This window comes from Lates calcarifer, linkage group LG10 (genome assembly GCF_001640805.2).
Source record: "Lates calcarifer isolate ASB-BC8 linkage group LG10, TLL_Latcal_v3, whole genome shotgun sequence".
In the NCBI taxonomy this organism is placed as follows: Eukaryota; Metazoa; Chordata; class Actinopteri; family Centropomidae; genus Lates; species Lates calcarifer.
In genome coordinates this window covers 5,533,665-5,555,451 of record NC_066842.1, presented here as the reverse complement: position 1 = coordinate 5,555,451, position 21,787 = coordinate 5,533,665, and the positions used below count along the sequence as shown (strand labels likewise).

The 21,787-nt window shown below is 40.7% G+C and overlaps 2 protein-coding genes across 4 annotated transcripts; one reads left to right on the top strand and one right to left on the bottom strand.

The window, feature by feature from the left end:
• Positions 1 to 1,298: 1,298 nt before the first annotated feature.
• slc25a44a (solute carrier family 25 member 44a) lies at positions 1,299 to 9,796 on the bottom strand. 3 transcript variants are annotated; one of them, XM_018675884.2, is made up of 5 exons: positions 9,651 to 9,796; positions 7,737 to 7,856; positions 4,941 to 5,648; positions 4,577 to 4,704; positions 1,299 to 3,271 (listed from the first exon to the last, which is right to left on the bottom strand). In XM_018675884.2, exons 3-5 carry the CDS (start codon positions 5,572 to 5,574, stop codon positions 3,080 to 3,082), a joined length of 954 nt encoding a protein of 317 aa, XP_018531400.1. In that variant the 5' UTR covers positions 5,575 to 5,648; positions 7,737 to 7,856; positions 9,651 to 9,796; the 3' UTR covers positions 1,299 to 3,079. The 3 variants fall into 3 exon arrangements, 2 of the variants coding, with proteins under 2 accessions (XP_018531400.1, XP_018531399.1); XM_018675883.2 differs by lacking the exon at positions 9,651 to 9,796 and having other exon boundaries at positions 7,737 to 8,073; XR_007813939.1 differs by lacking the exon at positions 9,651 to 9,796 and having other exon boundaries at positions 3,125 to 3,271; positions 4,577 to 4,699; positions 7,737 to 8,075.
• ireb2 (iron-responsive element binding protein 2) lies at positions 9,189 to 20,333 on the top strand. The gene is given in 23 exon segments (XM_018675875.2): positions 9,189 to 9,330; positions 11,792 to 11,878; positions 12,204 to 12,369; positions 12,482 to 12,619; positions 12,722 to 12,905; positions 12,907 to 12,968; positions 13,270 to 13,339; positions 13,617 to 13,800; positions 14,124 to 14,263; positions 14,508 to 14,679; positions 14,792 to 14,892; positions 15,118 to 15,234; positions 15,356 to 15,515; positions 15,628 to 15,763; positions 15,952 to 16,036; positions 16,120 to 16,276; positions 16,560 to 16,684; positions 16,777 to 16,881; positions 17,016 to 17,158; positions 17,484 to 17,631; positions 17,841 to 17,963; positions 18,210 to 18,395; positions 19,417 to 20,333. Coding segments are annotated over 23 exon segments (2,925 nt in total). The 5' UTR covers positions 9,189 to 9,305; the 3' UTR covers positions 19,528 to 20,333.
• The last annotated feature ends 1,454 nt before the right edge of the window (positions 20,334 to 21,787 follow it).

Here is a 21,787-nt window from a genome sequence, read left to right as displayed (position 1 = left end):
ATGGCTTAAAGTAAAAACCTCCATGGTGCACAGAGGAAGGCAAACCTGAGTCTGAGGAGTAAGCAGAAAAATATATACTAATATTTTGACAGTTGCTGCAACAGCAGTCTGAAAATGGTTGTCAAGATAAAGTTTCAAGAGAATTATTCAAAGCAGAGGTAAGAAAATACAGCCGGTGTGTTTTAAATAACTCCAGAAGTGAAGCTGAAATGGGCTTTTGCGTCATAAAAGACATCATGAATCTCTTGACAGCTCAGGACCTGAGTGAAGAAGATGAGAGATGGCCTATTTAAAAAGTATGTGTTTTGAGTGTGAGTGTGTGTGTGTGTGTGTGTGGGTGGTGGTGGGGGATTAACTGGTGGGATTCTGATATTAGCCACAATTATCCCGCAGCAGATATTCAGTGCTGATATTCACACAGTCCCTTAGAATATTCTGATTTTTGTTCCAAAGACTCAGCAACTCACCCAAAGATTTATTCTTGCTAGGGTGTAAGAGAACAAAGCAGTACAACCATCAGAAAACCATTAAACCCTGTAAAAATAACACTGACTGCATTCAGCGCTGGCAGATCTTTGACACAAAGTGAACAAGAACTAATCTGAAATGTTGTGTTTTGTGAAATGTCATGACTGATGTTTGTCATTGATAGCAACACTGGATGCTCAGGTCCATTAGAAGTTGAACTGTTTTCCTGCTCATACAGAACTTTGTTTCACCAGTTACACCCTTTTGTCTTCTCATCTGGCAAAGGCAAGGAAGAAATGTAAATTCAGAGGAAAGCTTCAGCAGCAGTGTGCACAAAGTACTGATCTATTGCTCCATCCAGTGGCTGAGCAGGTATACTGCAGCCTCACAACACACTGATGCTGCTGTGTTTCTGTTGTCAGTTGAGGTGAAGAGGGAGCTCAGCTTTGGGTAGTACACCCTAAGAATGAGATCAGGGATGCAAGCGGCAGGGATAAGTTTCCTCTGTAAGACGTCTGGGCTCAGCTTCAGAGGCAGGGGTAAGGAAATCCAACATCCACAGGGAGCTTGGAGTACAGCTGCTGCTCCCTCACCTCAAAAGGAGCCAATTAAGATGGGCATCTGATTAGGAAGCCTCCTGGACACGACCAACTGGTAACTCAATCTGCCCTGGGAACACCTTTAGGAATTACCAAGATGAGCTGGAAAATGTTGCTGCCAAGAGGGACGTCTGGGCTGCCTTTCTTGACCTGCTGCCATCACGACTTGACCCCCAGCTAAGTGTGGATAGAGGGATACACAGATCATGAAACAAGTTCCCAACTACTACACTGATTCAGAATTCTTTATTACTTTTAATCACATGTCCACAAGTTCTCAATGTTTTAAAACACATCAAACTGCTCTTTAAACGCTTCTTAGATAATAGCAGGTAGTTGGTAAATACAGGTGTGGCACTTCCTCCATACAGGCAATGGTCCATTTGATTTTCTTTTCAGAAACTGCGAAGAAAATGTTGAGTCCATCATTCTTATTCATGATGTACAAACTGAAAATTGCTGTTTGCAAACACTAAAACACTTAAGTATATAAAAGAAAGGGCACAGAGTGTCAAACCTCGTGGAGATGTGTTTTCTGGCAGTAACAGTTTCTAACATGACAGTAGTCTTGATGTACCTAACACTGAAGGCAACTTTGGAGTTTAGTTTTGTCTGCTGGTGTGGTGCTGCTGCCTCTAATCTCTCTCAGTTTTGTGTCGATTTAACAGCAAAATGACCCAGTGATTAGTCTTTCTGTAGCAGATCTGACCCCCAGTCACCAAACAGCATAAATAATACACAGAATCACCAACATTAGAAGTGGCCCATGAGGAAAATACTGGATCCCCACCTCTCTGACATAGTCTAAAGCCTGTAACATTTCATTTATGTACACCTCTTATGTCACCTTTTTTTGTTTCAGTCGTCAAGTTCCACTTTGTTTTGTACAATCACTTTACATAGACAGGAACAAAAAGAAGCAGAGACACCTGCCCGACTCGCCTTTTCAACTTAGCTATATGAAGAATTCATCATTACACCTGCACTACTGACTTCACGAAGCCACAATAAAGAGAGACTTCAGATCAAACTACACAAACTTTGTCCCTGGTTTCACAAAGACCTCTATAGATGAATGTTATATTTGTTGCTCTGTAAGTAAACAGAACAATCATATTTTAAAGATACTTTTGGAAAAATAGCTCATGTTTCACTTTTTGATAAGATAAACTAATTTCTTCTGTACATTTTAATGGCATCGCTGTAATTAAATGACAACAAATCACATTCTCTCCTAATTTACGTCTTAAGAAAGGTGAGATTGAGCAGATGTTTCAAACCTCTGCACAAAATTTTCTTTAGTTGGAATGCACTCAGATATCAACCTCTCCTCTGCTCTTTCTTGTGCTCATTAAAGCAGAAACAAGGCATTTGTGTCACTGTATTTTGGCACATTGGAAACTCATTAGACTGGCCTCACTGCAGATGCTCTTAAAATACAGACTAATTTACTGCCGTGTACCTGAGGCTCTATTTTTAAAACCTGAATGCAGCTGGAAAGTACGCTCAAAACGTGCATCATGTGTTCACGAGCTTAGGCTGCCAGGGTGCACAGTAAAAGTTAAAAACTCTGATTTGCTGCATATGAAGAGTTCTTTTCCATATCAATTCATAAAAAACACTGGGAGAGTCATTACGTGCTGTTAAAACATACAGCATAGGAGCAATGACTTTAGTTATCTACTCTCCTTTAACAAACAGCCTGTAATTTTTCAGTGGATCATTTTTTTTCTTCATATTTCACAGTAATAGTTTGGCAGAAAGAAAAAAAAACAGGCCAGAAAATACATGTTTGACAAGTGGAAAACAGCAAGGTAATAACACCTGTAACTCTCAACTGTACCTAAAGACAAACATCACCACTTGCACTCATCATACACACATTAAAACAGCACAGTCTGAAAGGCTTGTGGCAGCAGCTGACACAGTAGAGGAGTTACCCCCCTGAGACTGGAGACAGATCTGCGTTATCTTCTAAAGTGAAGCCTGGCACGAGGGCTCCATGGGGCCTTTCACCAGTGTCTGGACTCTATCAGCTCAGCTCGCAGGCTCAGTCTCTTCAGAGTCTCGTATCCCACCACAATGAGCACCGACGTGGGCGTGGAGGAAATGATGCGGGCTGACAGCCCCTTGGTCATCCCCCAGATGCCTTCCTCCGCCAGCAGCTGCTTGAACGTCTCAATGACAGATGATCGTCCCTCCACCTTTAACGGAGAGGGAAGTGTTACATCATCTTCATTTTGGACAAAAAAATGAGACTGAAAGTTCATTCTTGACATAAACTCACCAGAAGATTTGTTTTATTTTGTGATGGAGAACAAAAGCCTCAGAATAACTACTAAATGGACCCTGTGGTGAGAGTGCTTTGTCAGCTGCTGTTTCCAAGGTCAAGAGTGATTTTTCAATTTCAATTTCTAAGGCAACCTAAATGACAAGTATTTACAGAGCTGAGAAAACTAAAACTTTATGGAGCTACAATTCCTTAACAACTGGGCAAACTCCACACAAAGGAAAATTGTGTTTTACGATCAAAAGCGAATAAAATGGACCCTGTGGTTAAATTATTTTGTCATCTCATTTTATGGTGTATAGTTTGTCTCCAAAGCTTAGATGCAACATTGGTTCTGTTACACAGTCTTTGTTCTGAATGTATGCACTAAATGAAATAACATTATGTGTGTTTACTCCTGTCAAGAAAGGAAACATAATAAATGCTGCACTACAACCAAGAGCAGACTGAGAAACTATTGAGTAATATTGTGTAAGAGCAGCCACAGAGAAAAGGAGCTGACTCCAGCTGTGTTCGGTGTTGAGAGATCGGTGCATGGAGGGTCTAATGCAAAGTGCCAATTTTTAGAGGAAGGTGACTCATGTATTGAATGATTGTGAAAATTTATCAGTGAGTTGCTATATATGGCTACCAGACTCCATTGACAGAAACAGTAACCTTACTGAGCAGAGTTGCTGGAATACCACAGCCTCGACTGGTTAGTTTGTGTTATTGTATGACAAGTTATGTTCTGTTCCCTGTATAAAATCACCCATTATGATTTGACTGCAGCTCCATATTTGTGTCACATGATAACAACTGAGCAAACTCCATCCGCTGATGTAAGCTAAGAGATACGGCCTAAAGCTCTGCACTAAGTGGACCTTGCCTTGTCCTGAGAAATTTCTACTACCATTTCCACCTTCAGTAATGAACCTTCAAGCACAAGTGACAAAAGCAGGTTTGCATGGAAAACCTTCCTTGATCAAGACATTAAACATCTACCAGCTCAGCCACTTGCATGTACATGTATCACTTAAGGATAGAAGCTACACTCTCCCATGAACACTGTGACAATAATCTTCTTTCTCTAATGGTAGTCACCTTAGAAAACCTCCATAAAAGAACAAAATATTTTTTAAAAAAAAAGAAGAACAAGCAGAGATGTGTTTTTGTCTCCCATCAAGGTCTAATCATTTCAGCATTCATGTGGTGCACAATAGTGGCTGTCAGCTTTTACCTGTACTCTTGCTCGAACAACATCCATGGGGTTGGTGATGGTGGAGGCGGTTGCTGCTGCCATTGGTCCTGCCAAAGCCTGCAGAATCAGGTGGGGGCATTCACTTGGTGCCAACAAGGACAGCTGCTCTGGGAATACAAAAGATATGAAAACAGTGTGAAGCCAAAATATATACTTTAACAGTAGTTTTCATTTATTGGAGATTCTGCTGAAAATTTAGCATTTTTTCAAAGGTTGTAATTTTTCATCTTGCATAGTTTTTATATATTTTGGTTTTATTATATTATAAATAAAGTGTTGAACTAGATTTCAGTCCATAGTCTCATCATATGCATGTAGCAGCTGAGAAGAGGTGCTGATTTACCTGCATAAAAATGATAAAAAGGCCACCACAGTGCACTGTTTGGGATGTAAGTGAGCAGTGATGCCACATAGCCCCTGTAAAATCCTCTGAATCCATCGGCTGCAAATATCTGCACTGTAATTTCACGTGTTTGCCCGAAAGTCAGTCTGCGTTTAGTTGCTGCGAGCATCATTTTGGGTTTGGCCTTGAAGCGAGTTAGATGCTCCCCCTGTCCTTGCATCATCAGGTGCTGAGACACCACGTCTATGGGCACGGTGATGGTCTGGGCCACCAGAGACGCTGCCCCTCCAGCCACCACAGACTTCACTGTGTTACTGGGTGAGTACTGGGATACATACTTGCGCACCAGTTCATAGGTGGTGATGTAAGCCTGTCCTGAGATTAAGGTGAATGTGTTGACCATGAACCCACGGTACAGGCCTCGCACGCCCTCCGCTCGCAAGATCTTGAAGAAAGCATCGAAGGTTCCAGAGTAGAGGGCCTTTCCCTTCTGTACCTGGAGGCGGGTTCGGATGAGGCTGGCCGGGTAGACCGTGGCCCGGGTGGTCAAAGTCATGAACACACCCAGGGAGTAAAACTTCCTCTTGTCCAGGTCCTCCCATTCGATAATTTGGATTGCACCTTTCTGCTGCATGGTGCCGGGCAGGGCAGCGCTGCACGCCTAGAGCCACGTGTCCTCAGTCACCAACCCTCCAACTGCCATCATACCTGTAACCAAGAACATTAAATCGAACCTTAGATGACTGTCAGAAGACATTACAATAACAGATCAGAGCTGAAACCATTAGTCAACAGTGAGAGAATATTACAGTTTTTTGACATCAGTTAACCTCTAATTTATGATTTACTCATTTTCTTATCATCTTATATGATTGTAAACTGAGTATCTTTGCTCTAGGAAAATGTAATGGCAACTGTTCACAATTTTCAGATTTTATAGGGTCAAAAAATGATCGCTTGATAAATCAAGAAAAACAGGCAGATTATGAAGATAATGATTAACTAAATTAACCACTAGACAACAAAAAATGAGTCGACACCTTGATATCCTCACATTTACAAAACCAGAACAAGTGGCACTTTTTCCTGACAATACAAAAAAAATGATGAATCCATTATCAAAATTGTTGACAATTAATATTCTGTCAATCATCCATTGATATTAAATCTAACATTTTAGTAGTATGAGAAAACCAACTGACCTGGAAATAATGTGAAATGATCTCATATCTATCACCACATTTTTGTTCTTGCTGTGTCTCATTTACAACAGCGTAACATAATGAACCTTAAATGTTGTGACCTGTTAAAATTACCAGGATCATTTCTATCACCTCTGCAGTCCTGAACTGAGAAGCAGTTTTGCAACTGGGACAATGAGTCCTTGTTTTGTAATCCTGATATTATGCATAATGCAAATACATACACAAGGATATTTAAAACCAACAACTCATCAAGTACCAAAATAAAAATAAAATTAAAAAAGAGTCACTGAATTCTCAGATCATAAAATTTGTCAAGAAATCTCTGCAGTTAATTCAGTGCTGCTGCTGCATTAGAATCAAAGAACTGTTGATGTATTTAGTTTGTCTTAAGCAAGGAGCTCCCACATGAGATTTGGAAAAGTTATTCAGTGAAGTTGTGTCACAGCCAGTGGTGCAGAAAACATTACACATGTAGAGGGAGAAATGGATTCCACTAAATACTAGAAAACCCTAGATGCAAAATCCTGCAGTCAGTTAAGACAGTGAAAAGAGACTGCTGTATACAAGACGACGATGATCAAAAGTAGCCCTCAAAGTCCACCAAGAACTACTTCAAGGCACATAAGCTGAAGCTTCTGGAATGGCCCTAACAGTCTTGAACATTACTGAAAATCTGGGGGTAGACCTTAAACATGCTGTGTGTGCAAGAAGACAACCTGTAAATATCTCAGACCTTGGAAGGGATCTGCAGGAAAAGTGGGTGACAATGCCAAATCAAGAACAGAGTCTCTCTAAACTGGCCACAAAAGGCATTATAGAAACTGGTTTCACATGACACAATTACAGTTTCCTGTTTTTCCTCCAAAGTTCATGACAAATAGAACCATGCATTAACATTTCAAGAAAGGTTCGTTTTAATGTCTCTTGGCTGCAAGGGTTGTATGTTTTGACGGATTCTCTCTTCAAAAGTCAACAAAACATGTAATTGCCAAACATTTGCACAATGCTAAATATACTGGAAGGTACAAGTCACAGCCTGATAGACCTGACAGACTTCTCACAACTGAGAGGGGAATGACTCCTTGCGTTATCAACAAACATATCAGAGCTCCACACAGAGGAGGAATGCAGAGGATTGTGTCTCAGATTGCATTAACACAGAACTGGCATGCTACACTACAGCAGCCATATTTACTATCAGAACGTTATGTTCATGCTATAGACAAAGAAGGAGAAGTCTAACTGTACAGACAAGCTTTTTGAAAGTGAAATGCACAGTGCACAGAAATATACAGCTGGTAATCAAAGCCGTACATCCCAGATTGATCGACAGCAACGCAAAATTTTGATTTGTCCTTGCAATAAAATGCACACATTAGAAATCAAGCACGGTTTCACAGCATGGCCAAGTCCAATCTGACATTTTTATTGTTGTCTTGCAGCGGTTGGTGTGGCCAAAACGGGGAAACACGTGCAATGTCACACAGTGTACTCACGCTGCCTAGTTAGAGTTAGCTAGCTAACAATGAAGGCTACGTGACTGTGTCTGTAGAAACCAGAGATTTAACGTGAAAACACCGACTGAACTCACCTGTTTGGGGGTCGTGTAGCTCGGGTTCACCTTCCACAGTGACTGTCGTGAAGCTGGGCTGCTTTGTTGAACTCATACGGCCTGCTCTGCTGCAAGGTGGGTCATGTCTTCCGTCCATTACTGCTGCGAACAAACATTGTCAAAGGTGAAAGGTCACGGGTTGTGTTTAACTGCAGCGTTGTTGTTAATGTCTCTACAAACTTTCCCCCAGATTAATAGCATAAATGCATAAATAAACGTGGTGTGAAAACAGTTTTCTTTTCCAGTCGACCCCTGTAACCGTTGTGTTTACTTCACGAGCGGTTTGTGTAACTTTCTGACGATGACGATGCATTCATTGCCCGGTGCAAACGTAGGAATTTCAATTGCCACGTTTAAACCAACGAAGAAAAAAAATGCTTTTGTATGACACCTGGAGCAGTGGTGAAGGAAGTGGCAATACCACACTATAATAACACTTCATTACAAGTAAAGTCTTACATTCAAGATCTTACTTATGCAGACATGTGAGGCACAACCAGTATAATTTACTTTAAAGCGTTCATTATACAGCAGAATTGTCCCTTACACTATACATTAGCATTAATTTGCAGTATATGAATATTTACTAAATGGCTTATGACATTGTAATGTAGTTATAAGCAGTTACAAGGACATTTTCAGCGTTATTAATGTACAGAATTTGTCAACAATTATTACTTCGCCTATGAAGACATGTGTATATAGTGAATATATAGTGTGTGTGTGTGTGTATATATATATATATATATATATATATATATATATATATATATATATATATATATATATATATGTGTGTGTGTGTGTGTGTGTGTGTGTGTGTGTATATATATAGTGTATATATATATATATAGTGTATATATGTGTATATAATTTTAACTGCTGGAAGTACAATATTTCCATCTGAACTTTAGTGAAGTAGAAGTGGAAAGTAGTATAAAATGGAAATACTCAAGTAAAGTACAAGTATGCCAAAAAACTAAATATCAATCACAATTTCTTCAAATAATGAAAAAGAATAATAATAACCAAAATAGATACATTTTCTGTCAGTTGATATATTGTCACAGCTCTACTTGTTTTTTGTTTGTTTTTAACCATTAGGTATCTTAATTTATAACAAAACATCATGTTTTGTAAATTCTGTATATGATTTGTGTGCAAAAAATCTTGTAATTTATAAAATAATTAGTGATTGGTGCTGTCAATATTCTCCTGTGAATTGGAGTGGAGTAGAAGTTTAATTTAACTTTAGTTTTATCAGATTTATTTGCAAGGGACCATAAATAATATTAATCTCATAAAATTAAAATTGAAATACCAAAAAAAGGTATTTAAGTGCAGTTCCTGACTACATATAGTTAGTAACTTTGCACCTCTGCCTCAGTTTAATGACCTTGTGTTTTAAATATTTATTTTATTGTTTTTATTTTTATTTTGTTAGTAATCTGTGGGTGGGCGTGGCTTTAGATATCTGCGCTCTGATTGGCCGACTCGGCGTTGCCAGTGCTGTCGTGAGGACGGGTCGTGTTGATTTCAGAAGTCATCATGGCGCTCACTTCCCCAGTCAAAGGTAAAGAGGTGTCTTCTGGTAACCTTACCTCGCGAGCCGACATCCGACCAGGCTTTCATTCCTGACAGACAGGGATCGAATAAAAAAGACACCCTACCCCCTGAGGAGGGCTGTCGTTTGCTTTTAGTTAACGTTACATAAAGTGCACCGGCGTTAAAATGTTAGAGACAGAAAAGCTAACAGTAGCTAGCCTCGTTAGCCTTACTCTACAACTAACCGAAAGCTGTTAAATCAGCCCGTTTCGCAAGCTAGAGGCGCCTCTGCTCTGCTCTAAATGACACAGTTGCATTTTAACTGAGCTGAAATTGTGTGTTAATTACCTTGCCTTTTATTATCTTCTCAAGACATTTAGGCAGCAGCACGATAAGTAGCGAGAGTGTGGTTCGCGATAAGGAGGAGCGCTAGCAGCATGATCCTTAGCTGGTCTTCCACACCTTGTCATCAGGACACATGCAGAGCTGATTTCATGGGTGCTCATAGACGGCATTGTCATCATCACCATCTATAATACCTGCATCAGATCCGCTTGTCATTGCAGTGTGTTGTTTCACTGTTATATTAATCGCAGGGACAGACAATGTACAATAAGGCGAGCTTTTGTCTCTTTACATTCAAGACCCGTTTGTCTCTTTTCACAAAGCAAAAACCTCAAATGACAGCGTAGCACCGAGTCAGTTTTGTAATACTTTTCCTGACTAATTATAGTGTAGATTTTCCCCTTTCATCTGTAACTATAACCCTGCTGCTTTATCAGTGAAAGCGGGTTCCCATAAGGATTTACCTCCACGGGACCTCACCGATGGTCAGCCAGTGTTTTCGTTGTATTTCAAGTAGTAGCGTATGTTTTCCACTCTGCCTGCTTTGCATTAGGGTATGACTTTTAGTTTTTGCATAGAGTTATCTAAAGGATGTCAGCACGCTAGCTGTGCATAATGAAGGTGATGCAGGAAAATATGAGGTTAGGTTGTAACATTAGAGTAATTAAAATTTTAGAGCGACATTTCAGCAGGCAGGCAAGCAAGAGTCGAAATGCCACAGTAAATGTTAAATGTATCAAGGTTGAATACAGGAGCATGTTTGTATAAATGTTCCCGTATTTATATCAGACGACTGGAACATAGGTTTTTAATCTGATTCCTTGGCCTTTCACCTACAGTGGAGCTGACGAACACTGTACTTATATCAACATTTAACTATGGTTAAAGGCTGTGTTTCAAATTAGTTTATACCTGAGCTAAATTACAGCATTTTGTTTATTTATTTGCCTTCATCTTCAGCAGCAGTGTTACTGTTCTTGCTGCAGTGCCCCACCACTTGTGACAGTGGTTAGGGGAATTGCTGCAGATAAGGAACACAGGAAGCTTCTAGTGTGTGTGTCTAGTCTTCTAGTCTGGTGTGCCACTTGCATTGATTTATTATCAGATATGTGAGAATTAAACTGAACCAGTTCTAGCTTGTGCTGACAATTTTTTTTACAAGTAAGTGTGAGGGCCTCTGCATTCCCTTGTGATTGACTGCAGGGTTGTGGGATTGTTCATGAGGACAGTCTTCCTTTTTGTATTTCTTCAGTAAATACACATTTAGGATCTGGGAAACTAAAAACCACACAGCGTGCTTTATATTTAAGACATTATTTGGGGGCCAGTTCTGTGTTTTCTATGCAGATTCAGTATCAATAATCACAAAAGCCAGTAACCTGAGAGCCAAAGTTACAGCATGATGTCCTGTTGAGAGACAGAGAGTAATGCCAAGAAGATTACTGTGTCCATAGGGGCTCAGTACTTGCTGAGCTTGGTTTTTACATTAGGTCAACCAGCATCAGCACCAACATCCATGTTTTGGGTACAAACCTACCATTTTGGAGATAGATAATCTGTGATTTACATTCAGTCTGACAGTGACAGTTTATTTCATTTCCAGCAGCAATCTTTCTTTCCTTTAATCTTTTAGGGTAAGGTAACCACATCCTGCATGGTCTAATTTTACTATACATAAAGAACGAAGGAAACCAGAGATATATTTTTCATTTCTCCTTTCTCATCATATTCTGCCCTAAAAAAATGCACTTTCAATAAGTTTTTCTTGATTTCTTATCCAAGAAAATTATTCACAGTACAGTTAAATCTGAAGTTTGGCTGTTTTTTAGCTTAGCTGCTCAGCTTCTAACAAGCATTAATACTACATGGTATGTAATAAGCCAGTTATATGGATGATGTGCAACTAGTACAGAAATATGTAGGCCACCTCTCAGTTATAGAGGTGATTAAAGCTGTATCCTTGCCTGAACTGCCTTTTGTTTTTTAGGAGGTCCCTGCTGGGTAAATGTCAGTAAGGTGGTTCGCTGTCCAAGACACAAAAAAAAGCAGATTTGAATCGATTATATCTAGAAATGTCTTGATCTTGTTAACACGTTTGACTTGTGGGAGTTGTTTTTGATAAATGTTTGTTTGCCCCTCTGCAGAGCACCCATATAGTCATCTAATCGACACGCTGAAAGATGGCAGGATCAAGTTCTTCAATCCACAGAAATTAAATGATCCAAGATATGGTGAGTTCAGGGATTTTCAGAGATTTTAAACATGTTTTCCCTCTTTTCAGCTCTTTTCAGATTGTTTGCATGTGGTATTTATTTTACTACAATCTGCAGGATGTGGGATTTTTAAGGACATCTCTCTTCACTTAAAATTTTCCTGTGACCAACCAGTACCTGATATATTGGCTGTGCATGGGGAGCTCTGTTTACTGTTAAACCTGTACTAACTAATTTGATGGTACAAAGGAAAGTGAACTTTTAATGAACAGTTACATTTAACCACATTTTGTTTACTGAGGGAAATGAAGCATCAGTACCTCTTTTTGTTCGTTTTGTGTAGACAAGCTGCCTCTGTCCATCCGTATCTTACTGGAGGCAGCAGTTCGTAACTGTGATGGCTTTTACACGAAAAAAGAAGACGTCCAGAATCTCTTGGACTGGCAGCAGCAGCAGAATAAAGCCGAGGTGCCGTTCTCTCCAGCGCGAATCCTCCTCCAGGACTTCACGTGAGTTTTATAGGGTTCACGTGAACGCCAGTCCTCTATGCTGTAAAACATTTTTCAGAACAAAAATGAAGCAGAGTTTAATTATTTTTCTTCTTCTGGTTTCCTTTGACAGTGGTATTCCTGCCATGGTGGACCTAGCAGCCATGAGGGATGCTGTTGCCAAACACGGCGTGGACCCCAGCCTCGTCAACCCTAAATGTCCCACAGACCTTATCGTAGACCACTCATTACAGATTGATTATAGCAAATGGTGTGTTTCTGTTTGTATTTTCTCCATAGACATTAAGTGAGTTTTATTTATTAGTCAAGCAAACACACTGATCTTTCTTTTTCTTAATGTTTTTGTCCACAGTGCCATACAGAATGCTCCAAACCCTGGTGGAGGAGGGGATGGCCCAAACCAGAGTCAAGGTCCCTCTCGTTCCACACCCTCCAGGCCTCCGTCCAGAGGAGGCTCACAGTGTGGAGGCCAGCGGGGTTCGTGTAGTAAAGCTGCCTGCAGTGACCCTCCAGCCTCCCCTGGGTCGGCCTCCGGCCTCTGTCCAGCAGATCGAGAACACGCCCCTCCTCTGCCCTTTCCACCTGAAGCCAGTGTCTGAGTAAGTTGTGAGGGACAGACCGGCTGATGTACAGCATGAGGGTATTTTAATGCAAATGGAGGCAAAAGGACAGATTTTAACTTTCTGTGAAGGAGTGTTAGATGTAACCAGTTCTGTATTTGTTTCGTCTTGTTTGCTTATTAATTTGAATCACATGGTAGTCAATGCCACAACTTAGTTTTAGCACCTTCAATAGAAGACATGTTCAAGTCAGAGGATGGATGACTCAACATATTATCACTGATTGACACTGAGTTCCCCTTTTAGCATGTTTACTGTTGATTTGCTCTTTTTTCCACAGAACTGAAACAGCTTTGAAGAATCAGGAAATGGAACTGATCAGAAACAAAGAGAGGCTTCAGTTCTTTAAGGTACAAAAAAGAGCAAATATGTTTTATTACATCATGTCCAACAATATGAGGGAGAGAAATGTGTTTGTGGAAACAAGTGGAATTTTTTTTGTATTGTTGTATCCTTATTCTAACCGGTTTATAGTTTGTTTTAGTCAGATGCTTTTACAACAATGACTCATGGAAATATTTTGTAGCTCTCAGTCAAAAGTTCTCAGTCAAGCACAAAACTACAAGAGATGAATGAGAGTTGGATGTTTTCTTACTGTTGCCGTTTTCCCCTCCATCCACCGAGCAGTGGTGTTCCAAAGCATTCAAGAACGTGAACGTTGTTCCTCCGGATGTTGGGGCTGTCCACCAGGTGAATATGGAGTATCTGTCCAGAGTGGTCCAGGTCTGCGATGGTTTCATCTACCCCGACAGTGTGGTGGGAACTGACTCTCACACAACCATGATCAATGGCCTGGGCATCCTGGGCTGGGGTAAAACATTTTGTTATCTCTTTTTTAATGTATCTTGAGGCAACTTGCTCTTGCTTCTAATTACATTTGAGACGTGGAAATAATTTATTTCATGTGGGTGCATGTTAATGTTCTGTTTGTGTTTGTATCTGATAGTTAATACCTTTCTGAGGTGAGATGAGAAACAACAATATAGTTCAGATATTTGAAAAACAGAGGATAAAGAGTAAAGGGAAAGCAGAACTCATCCTAAACATGTAAATCAAAACAAGTCGTAAAAGAGCTGCTATGCAAGCACTTTCATGTTGATTCATTCTCCAGTGTTTATATATATCCTCCACCAGGTGTTGGGGGAATTGAGTCAGAGGCCGTGATGCTGGGCCAGCCCGTGTCTCTGACTCTTCCTCAGGTGGTGGGCTGTAAACTAGTGGGCAACATCAACCCCCTAACCACCTCCATAGACATCGTCCTCGGCATCACCAAGGTAACACTGCTCTGCTGCCCTGAATGTGTCATGAGAAATGAACCTATTAAACTACCTTTACCTGCAAAAATATGCACAGGACTATGGTGGGAGGCAAAAAAGTAACTTGGCAAGAAAGATTTTTTTTACAGTAACATTTACAGATATAGTTAGAAAACTTAAGATGTAACATCACTGTTTACAGGCAAAACATTTATCTTTTCCTTATGTGAGTAGTAATGCATTATGTGCTTTGATTTTTCAGCACTTGCGGCAAGCTGGCATCGCTGGGAAGTTTGTAGAGTTTTTTGGACCTGGTGTCTCTCAGCTATCAGCCCCCGACCGAACCACCATCGCCAACATGTGCCCAGAGTACAACGCCACTGTCAGCTTCTTCCCCGTAGACCAAGTCACACTCAAGCACTTTAAAAAGACAAGTGAGTGCTACTTCACAGCTACAAAACAGTACACTGCATAACTGTCAAAGTTGATACCACTAATGCATTATCCGCAGAGTTAAGGCCTAACCTGAAATACGTTTCTTTTCAGATTTTACCCAGGAAAAACTTGAATTGCTGGAGTCCTACATGAAGGCTGTAAAACTTTTCCGAAGCTATGAAGACCCCTCAGAGGACCCAGAGTATTCTGAGGTAATTTTTACTTGTGAACCTGAGCTGCACTGCCTGACAATTGGTATAATAGTATTTCTGAGGCCCTGTAATGTTTATGTATAACAGTGAATTGTGGTAAAAGTCATTGCCTTCTTGAATGGGACCTTTTTGTTTGATTAGAAATGGAGAAGAGGTGATTCAGCTGCAGTAGAGGGCCTGATTTGCAAAATGAAGTGGCATAAGAAAGTCTTGCTCTTTGTGCAGGTGATTGAAATCAACCTAAGCTCCATGGTGCCATATGTGAGTGGACCGAAGAGGCCTCAGGATAGAGTAGCAGTCAGCAACATGAAAGAAGATTTCCAGAGTTGTCTTGATGAGAAGGTAACAAACAAAAACACACAATAAAACTTTCAGTATGATGGTATGCTGGTGTGATGCACTGTTGACGTCTTTTTGTTACCTGATAGCTGAGAGTCATTTATTTTCTTTCGTCTCCCTGCAGGTGGGTTTTAAAGGCTTCCACATCTCCAAGGAGAAGCAAGAGACACGCATCCCTTTCCTGCACTGTGGTCAGGAGTACCAGCTGGCCCACGGCTCTGTGGTCATCGCTGCTGTCATCAGCTGCACTAACAACTGCAACCCATCTGTCATGTTGACTGCAGGTAAAAGGACAGAGACAAAAAAATGAGGATTTGAACTAACTTCTCTGTGTGGCTACTTACTACATCCACATTTGCATAATTTATTTGTGACCTTCTTCCTCTTCTTCTTCAGGTCTACTGGCCAAAAAGGCTGTGGAGGCCGGGCTTGTTGTGAAGCCTTACATCCGGACCAGCCTGGCTCCTGGAAGTGGTATGGTCACTCACTACCTCAGCACCAGTGGAGTCCTGCCTTACTTTAGCCAGCTGGGGTAAGCATGCATACACAGTGTTAGCACACAGACACACACAAATACACCTGTAACACAAAGACAGTTATCTTATTATCACACGATTATCGTGTGTTATAAAACATTGAAAATGTTGTCACACACAGACACAAAAGAAGTCTGAATCATTTAATCCCTCTACACAACACTGTTTTCCTTTTACATGACAGGTTTGAGGTGATAGGTTATGGTTGTGCCACCTGTGTAGGAAACACAGCACCGTTACCAGAAGGTGTGGTGGATGCAATCAAACAGGTGAGATTCTCACAAACCTCCATTTTGCCTTTTGCATCTGGAAATAAAAATGAATCAAATCCTGACAATATGCTTTGTTTTAGGGGGACCTGGTGGCCTGCGGTGTTTTATCTGGCAACAGGCACTTCGAAGGCCGCCTATGTGACTGTGTGCGTGCCAACTACCTGGCTTCCCCTCCCTTGGTTGTGGCCTATGCTATTGCGGGCACTGTGGGAATCGACTTTGAGAAAGAGCCTTTAGGTAAAGAAGACACACGTCAGGAGCTGCCTTAAGCTGCTCTAAAACCTGAGCTTCATCAGGGGATTTTAGGGAATTTGGCTGATTACAGTGAGTGAGCGTGTAATGATTCAGTGTCTTGTGCAGACATGTGAGCTATAGAGCAGGTCAAAAAAGAACAGTGCAGATTAGCAATGGTTTAAGGTCTGAACTACTGCATTACCTTACTTACTAGTGATAAGGTCCTTTGAAAAATTTCTGTCCTCTGAAAATGTGAAGCTGTTCTAACTTCCTGTTGTTGATGCAGGTGTGACATCGGAGGGGAAGGAGGTATATCTTCATGATATCTGGCCGTCCAGGGAAGAGGTCCAACAGATTGAGGAGGACACAGTCATCTCCTCCATTTTTAAAGATCTCAGGGGGAGGATGGAGGTGAGGAGACAATCTTCACTTCACTGTTGTCTGTCTTGTGTTTTCCTCAAGTCAAGTAAATTATTGTTAAGTGTTGTTGCTCTCTCTTCCAGAAAGGGAACACATTTTGGAATAACATTGATTGTCCAGATTCTGTACTTTTCCCCTGGGATCACAAGTCCACATATATCCGCTCGCCATGTTTTTTCAGCAAATTGGTAAGTTTCTGTGGACCACAGAGGGTCTCCTTGTTTCCATTATTGAAGTAATGCTATTTTTGTTACCAGTTCAACAAAAAAACATCAGCAGTTTAGTCAGTAAGCACCTCTCCTCTGCTTGTCCTCTCTCTCAGAGTAAAGAGGTTCCTCCTCCTCAGTCGATAGAGTGTGCTCATGCCTTACTGTTCCTTGGGGACAAAGTGACCACGGACCACATCTCGCCAGCGGGAAGCATCGCCAGGGTCAGCGCTGCTGCCAAGTACCTGCTGAGCAAACGGTCAGCTTCCCACTAAGATACAAGGAGGACTAGATTTACTAACTTCACCAGTGCCACTGGCTAATCTGTGACTGCTGCTGAGGTTAAACAGCTTGTGCAAATCTGCTAAAAATTTGAGATTTATATGCGTGTGGATTGTTTGTTTCTCTCTGCACATGTTCACAAACAATTCTCAATCATTTGGTGGGAAGAGGATGTGAGAAGTCCAGACTAAAAAATTCAAATGTGGCACAGCTTTGTGATCTCACTGTCACACTGTTGCTGTTCTTTGTCACAGCACATATTCAAATGTATTTACGTCTCATTTTGCATATTTTCCACTCAGTCTGACTCCGCGGGAGTTCAACTCCTATGGTGCTCGCAGAGGGAACGATGCGGTGATGACCAGAGGCACGTTCGCCAGCATCAAGCTCCAAAATCGTTTCATAGGCAAATCAGGCCCCAAGACTTTGCACATTCCTTCAGGCCAGACAGTAAGTAAACACATCAGAGGTCAATATAAGCACCATCCCTGCACAAGCTGGCTGTTACAGTGATCTAACTTGTGACCTTTGAGCGGTAGCATCGTGTGTGTCTAGCACTGCCAGCTGCTACAGGTTCGGCCCTGGACTAGCCAGCTTGTTGTTTTTGCAAAGTCAGACCTGCTGCTGACGACCTGTCCTCTTCCTGTCTGTCTGATCAGCTGGATGTCTTTGAGGCAGCCGAACGCTATCAGAGAGATGGCATTCCCCTCATCATCCTGGCAGGCAAAGACTATGGCTCTGGAAACTCCAGGGACTGGGTAGCCAAAGGACCATACCTGCTGGTAAACTACACACAATCAACAACCACTAACAGCTTTTCTCATTTTACTCCCTTTCACCTGTTCATGGTATCCAGTTTTCAAGAATTTGATAAAACCCCAAAACTATATTTCTATAACCTGTTTGTAATATAGAAGAGCAGTTACTTTTACAACCCTGACTGGCACATTCACATATTTGTGGAGTTTTCAGTTACTCCACACCTTTGCTCATGTTTTGCAATTCACCTGATTCTCTGTGGTCGACAGGGGGTACGTGCGGTCATTGCTGAGAGCTTCGAGAAGTTGCACAAGAACCAGCTGGTGGGAATGGGCATCATGCCGCTCGAGTTCCTGCCCGGGCAGAATGCCGACTCGCTGGAGCTCAGTGGGAAGGAGAGGTTCACCATTGTCCTGCCAGACAGCTTGAGTCCGAGGCAGCAGCTGACTGTCAAGGTAGGGCAACAGGCAGTCGACACCGAGCTGAGAGGACAGTCACACACAGCTTAGGCGTCTTCAAACTGTCAGAATGGCATCTGAGGCCTGTGCTACAAAGCAGGATTTGACACTAGCGAGGTAACTTCAGGTTTTCAGTCTTGCGACAGTGGTTCACTTCTTAGTGAACAACTTCAGAGGATCAGATCAAAAACTGTCAACAGCCCAACTACTGGCCAGTCAGATCACTGGAAAACCTTAGTAATCATTCCTACAGAATCCAGACATCAATAAATAAATATCAATATTTTTATGTTTTGCTTATGTCCACAACAGCTTCTAACAAACAGAGAGAGAGAGTCTATCACACTAAATGATCACATACCTACTATTATATCTTCATTTTGATTGAACAAAGATGCTTTTATCTACGCCCTGTTGAATATTTCCCATGATTATAAATGAACATTTCAGTCAGATTGATCTCACCAGACATTAACTCTCTTCTCTATGCTTTGGCAGCAGAAACAGTCTGACATAACTATAACTTTTTATCTACATGACATATTCACAATAACTCGGAATAAATCACCATCAGACAAAAGAGCAAAAACACTTTGTAAGAAACAATAATGTTTGTGCTTATTTACAATAATTTCTCAGCCCTACTTTATTCATTGGAAATTATTTCTAGTGTTTATTTTCTATTCTAGTCATCTGATCATGTGGTTTATATTTCAACTTACTAAATATAATTTTTTTGGACATCCCTATCTGAATTAACCTACAGGTTTCAGCGTTTCATCTGATACCACCATTGTATGACCGCTTAGCAAAACTGCGGTTGTTGGGTTTAGTGAAGCCAGATAATGAAAAGATATCCTGGCTAGTGTAACTTGATTCGTAGTACAGGCCTCTGGTTGTTGTTTTTTGTAGAACTTACAATGGGAAAAGGTTAGATAATGTGAAATACTGTAAATCAACTGCATCTGCAGGTTTATGAAGGCACCATGATCAAGGATTTGTCTCTGTTTTCTTGCAGACCAGTCAAGGAAAGTCCTTCCTCGTCACCGCACTGTTCGACACTGACATGGACGTTATCTTTTTCCAGCACGGAGGGCTTCTTAGATACGTTGCTCGGACTTTACTGTGAAACAGCCTGCAGCCGACTGAGTGTGTACCAGGCTCATGAACTGCAGCCCTCATTTCAGTTCCCAGTTTGTCTTCAGCATGGATTAAAAAAAACAAAACAAAACAGCTCATTGGCGTGACTTTAAGACTGGTGGTTGGTCTGATTAAGCTGGATGAGTGTCTCAATCTCATCAAAATATTGGAGTCATGAGATGACAGTTTTTGCTGCTTCTCCATCACTACACGTGGCTGTTTCTGCCTTTGCAGCAGCCATGTTTCTCCTCACATGACCGTCAAACCGAGCACATGAAGAAGTGCTGAATTAAAGAGATCATACCCCAGACTGAGACTGCAGAGTACTGAGGAGACATTTTTTTCATCATTAGAGCCAAGATGAAATGAACCCTGTCTGCTTCTGTTGTCATTAAATAAAAATATAAAAAAAAGGAGGGAAAAAACAGTCCTGCCTAGAAAGGCTAAGATGGTGCTAGGTACTATGGCATGGATACATTGGTGCAGTACAGCCAGTTTTTCCCAACGTCCAAGTAAAATTAATTTCAGAAAGTTGCAGAATTGATGTCAGTTGCCCATATTTCTAATTGGGGCCAAACAATCTTATGTAAATGAAAGTTCTGTTGATATTTCTTTAACCGAACCTTTTTTCAAAAAGTACATCTGTCTCTAAATACTCAATTTTTATTATGTTGAAAATGTGAAATTATTCTTTTTGCTGTTACCTGTATCACTAAGCTCCCTGCATTGCCATGACGGCTCTGAATACAACTGACAGTCCTCTGCATCACATTAAAGGTAAATTATAAAAGCTTTTTTCCTGCTTAGAGAATCCATTAATACCAATTCACACAGCAGCAGATGCTTCTAAAGGTTTGACTTATTTTGAGCAAAACAAGCACCTATTTAAAAACACACATTATTTTTACCCAAAGTGTCATCTAAGTGAAATATCACAAGTTATTGTAATAGTGATGTGGCTTCACTTACACTTGTCACTTTGATTTTTGAACCTGGGGCTTATTTTCTCATGTTTTTGGGTGTAAATGACTGATCGGGACAAAAATCTTCAGAATCCATGCAGTGTGGAGCAGGAATGGTGCACCCAGCAATAACACAAACGAACTAACCGATCAAGGCAGTGGTATTCCAGCTATATATATATATATATATATATATATATATATATATATATATATATATATAATATATATATATACAAGGACTTTAATAGACTTAAATTGAGTTGGACAAAGCACTGTTACTCAATGCTGCATCGATTCAATGGCTTTTGCTCATGTGTCTCCAATGACTGTGTCCAGTTCAGTCTCTTTCTGCAGCCTGAGCCCGACAACCTCCAGCAGTATTCAGCATCAGTAGCAGTAGCGTGACTATTATTTAAAGGAGAACTCTACCGATTTTACATATTAAAAAGGTGTTTACAAGTCTTGGAGAATACTACAGCATATGTGAAACAACGTTGTACAAAGCCTTTTGTCTTTATGGTCTGATAAATGGCCTCGAGCAATGTCACTTCTTTTTCTTAAAGCTAAAAAGAATCCATCTGACAATGACTCTAAAGCTCAGAGCCTGGCTAGCTGTTTCCCCCTGTTCCCAGTCTTTGTCCTAAGCTAAGCCAACATGTCCTGACTGTAGCTATTTTTACCATATAGTCTCATCTAACTCTCAAACTCCCCCTGGTCCTGTTACTTCACATGATTTGGCAAGATATGAACAAAAGGTCAAAGCTGCATCAAAGTGACAAGTGTAATCTACCGCCTCATGTCTGTGTGTGTGTTCATGAATGGGAATAAGTTCAGTTTCCAAACATCACTTTTCACCTCTTTTATTAAATATAGCAAGAGCTCCTTACATGAAGAGATTTTCAATCCAACCTAATGACTGATAATCAATGCTTTATCATTTACCAGCTGAATTTTAAGTGGACACCAGCCCTGCCTAAAACACAGACATTCTTTACTTCATAATCCATCACAAATTACATGTATTGAGGTGCTGGATTTGTCATTAAGATTCAGTTCATTTTTTGCCTTTTTGTGTCAGTTCTGTATGATTTAATAGTTGTGCATGAAACCATTTTTGGTAGATAATGGCACTACTGAAATCATCCATCCAGTGCAACAGGTCACATTATCTAAAATGTGGATTTGGAGCCTTTATGCATTTAAATATATACTTTTCTTTTTTTAGAGAGCATGGTCGTGTGCCAGCTGTGTTTATGAGAACTTAATTTATTGATACCCACACTA